Source organism: Leptonychotes weddellii, unplaced genomic scaffold, assembly GCF_054177405.1.
Source record: "Leptonychotes weddellii isolate Sample4059 unplaced genomic scaffold, ASM5417740v2 HiC_scaffold_6151, whole genome shotgun sequence".
NCBI classification, from domain to species: Eukaryota; Metazoa; Chordata; class Mammalia; order Carnivora; family Phocidae; genus Leptonychotes; species Leptonychotes weddellii.
Window position 1 is genome coordinate 4,891 of NW_028030119.1, and position 2,733 is coordinate 7,623.

General features: G+C 35.7%; 1 protein-coding gene across 1 annotated transcript; it reads right to left on the reverse strand.

The window, feature by feature from the left end:
• Positions 1–490: 490 nt before the first annotated feature.
• LOC102744002 (taste receptor type 2 member 46-like) lies at positions 491–1,447 on the reverse strand. The gene has a single exon (XM_006732126.2). The coding sequence runs from the start codon at positions 1,445–1,447 to the stop codon at positions 491–493; it is 957 nt and encodes a 318-aa protein (XP_006732189.2).
• Between the last annotated feature and the right edge of the window lie 1,286 nt (positions 1,448–2,733).

The following is a 2,733-nucleotide window of genomic DNA, read 5'->3' on the forward strand; positions in this document are numbered from 1 at the left end:
ATCCCCACTGTGTGATTTAGAATTGACTATCCTTACCATGGAAAAGACTGGAGATTCAAACAATGAAATCTAAGCACACTGTGATAAAAATTACAATGAAAAATAACAATGACATCCCAAGATAACTTGTCAGTTCTGAAAAACACATAAAGGTAGATCATAAATTTTTAATTGGAAGATGATACATAAAATATGTATGTGAAATACACATGGCTTCATAAATCTCTGGAATTTCTTATAATATTATGTATAATTAGATTGTTTACCTGAAAAATTGGTGAGGGTATATTATTTCCAATCTTTTTTACATTTTTCATATATATATGTATATACTTTTATGTGATAAGCTTAGGTAAGTCTTTTCTGAGTAAAACTCTGAAAATTACTCAATTACATACACTATGGAAAAACCAGTAGGAGGTATAAAATGTTAACAACCTACATCGGTTAACTTTCTACTAGAACATACACAGTGCCCCCTCTTACTGATCTATGGAGTTGAGAGTTTCTGTTCTTTCAGCCAGCACATCCCCTGGTATAAAACAGACAGAAAGGCCTGATTGAGCTTCTTGTTTCCCCAGATCAGGATAAATGAGTGGCTTGAAGGATACAAGAATCCAAAAGCTTGGTAAAGCATGAAGAATAGTTTGTTCTGCAGCCCATTAGAACTCCAGACTGTGACAATTAGAGTCAGGAAGTGACCAGCTAATAACAAGAGAAAAGAGATCACAGTCTGCATGGCTCTTATGTGGACCTTGGTGCTGGGATCTTGGGATCTCCTTCCACTGGATTGCATCTTCTTGAGATGTTTCCACAGGGAAAAGATCAACAGCAGGAAAGATGTCAGGGATATAGCAAAGGGCACAAAGTTTGTTAGCGTGAATACAGTCATATTCAAAAGGCTTACAATGTTCCCCAATTTGGTCTGCCTAGTGATGTTTCCTTCATATTCCTTCATCTTGCTTATGAAGGAATTTTTCTCATATATGCTTTTCTCACATATGCTTACCACTGCAACATGAAAAACCAAAAAGAACAAAGACCCCAACAGTATCACAAGAACTACACTTTTAACTCTCCACTTCAGGCGAAGAAAAATAAGGCTAGAGAAATTGGCTATTTTGAACAAATAAAATACGCTGAGGCTAGTAGCAAGCCAGATGTTAAAATGATTGTTTACCGTCCACGCAATATGAACAAGAAGTCTTACTTCTAAGCTATATAAAGCTGGATTCAACACAGTTGCATACCAGTTTATTAACATTACCCAGAGCAAACCGATTCTGGAGACCGCCAGAGCAGTGAGAATTTGATCAGCTGAGGACATCTTTCGTCTCTTGACCCAGTCAATGCGGTTCACCACTGCTTTGAAGCCACTGGCAAAATTTCCTAGAACAAATTCTGTTATTACTAGGATGGAAAAAATGCCCGGTAGTAAAGTTACCATGTCTAGAAAGAAAAAACCCAAAAGCCAAGTCTAATGTCACTGGTTGTGATTCCTTGAATATTCGGACCTTACGTTCTATAGGCAGCTGATTTCTGAGTGTGAAAGTAAAGTTCTTGTTTCTTTTAAATTCTGTGACTAATGTCAAGCAGAAAAGCACCAGGGTATGGTAATAGATGAGCTCAATGCCGTCTTGATGAAAAACATTTTTATCCCCAAATAGCTAAGTTGACTCTGACTCATACACTGTGTGTCCTTGCCATGGGCTGGATTATTCCATAACTGGTGTCGAAGTGAAAGCTGGGGTCACATTTGCTAACATGCAAATAAGGACATATTGTTTTGCAATTTGTTCCTTTTTTAACCTCTCCATAATTTGTGTTCACCAACTTTAGTTTTGAGGTAGTAAAATTTAAAAACCCAATAGAACAAACAGTGAATGTTCAAACTGTTTCATGGAGCTGGGTTATAGCTAGGATCTACAGCACTATGGATTTATTATTACTTTTTTAATGCCAGATTTACATAGGAAGAATTCAAGCTTTTCCTATCAAAAGCATCCAGAAAAGACAATTCTCTCTAAAAGCTGGTTGCTGATAACTAATACTTTAAAAAAGTTTATTTATTTACAAACTCATAAACACACACACACACAAACGCACACAAATACATATGCATCTCGTGGATGAAATTACTGTCCTATAATTTCCAAAATGTAAAATCAGTGTCAGGAGATCATCCAGTTTAAATCCTCCCTTTCTCCCATGCAGACTTTTCAACCCATTATTAATAGCTACCAGATATATCTCTCATGCTTAGGCTTTTGATAAAGTTCTTTTATGAGTCTATTTTATATTTAAATATTAATATTTAATTAAAATATTCAAGAATTTTGTAAACAGTTTTGGGCATTTCAAAAGAACATGTGTTTTCCATTGCCAATTCCAGTATTTTCCATATATGAATATTCAATTTTGTTTTCTCTGTTTAATTCATTTTTGATAACTTCTTTTTTAAGATTAATAGATGTTGAAATCAACTTTTACCCTTGAATTTCATTCAGATTCAGTTTTTGTAGTAATTGTTTTTATTTTTTATTTTTTATTTTTTTAAAGATTTTATTTATTTATTTGATATAGAGAGAGAGCACAAGCAGGGAGAGCAGCAGGGGGAGTGGGAGAGGGAGAAGCAAGCTCCCTGCTGAGCAAGGAGCCTGACGCGGGACTCAATCCCAGGACCCTGGGATCATGACCTGAGCTGAAGGCAGATGCTTGCAATCAACTGAACCA

What these genes read in the sequence shown, in the direction of transcription:
- LOC102744002 (XM_006732126.2), bottom strand. Translation starts at nt 1,447, where the DNA reads ATGGTAACTTTACTACCGGGCATTTTTTCCATCCTAGTAATAACAGAA.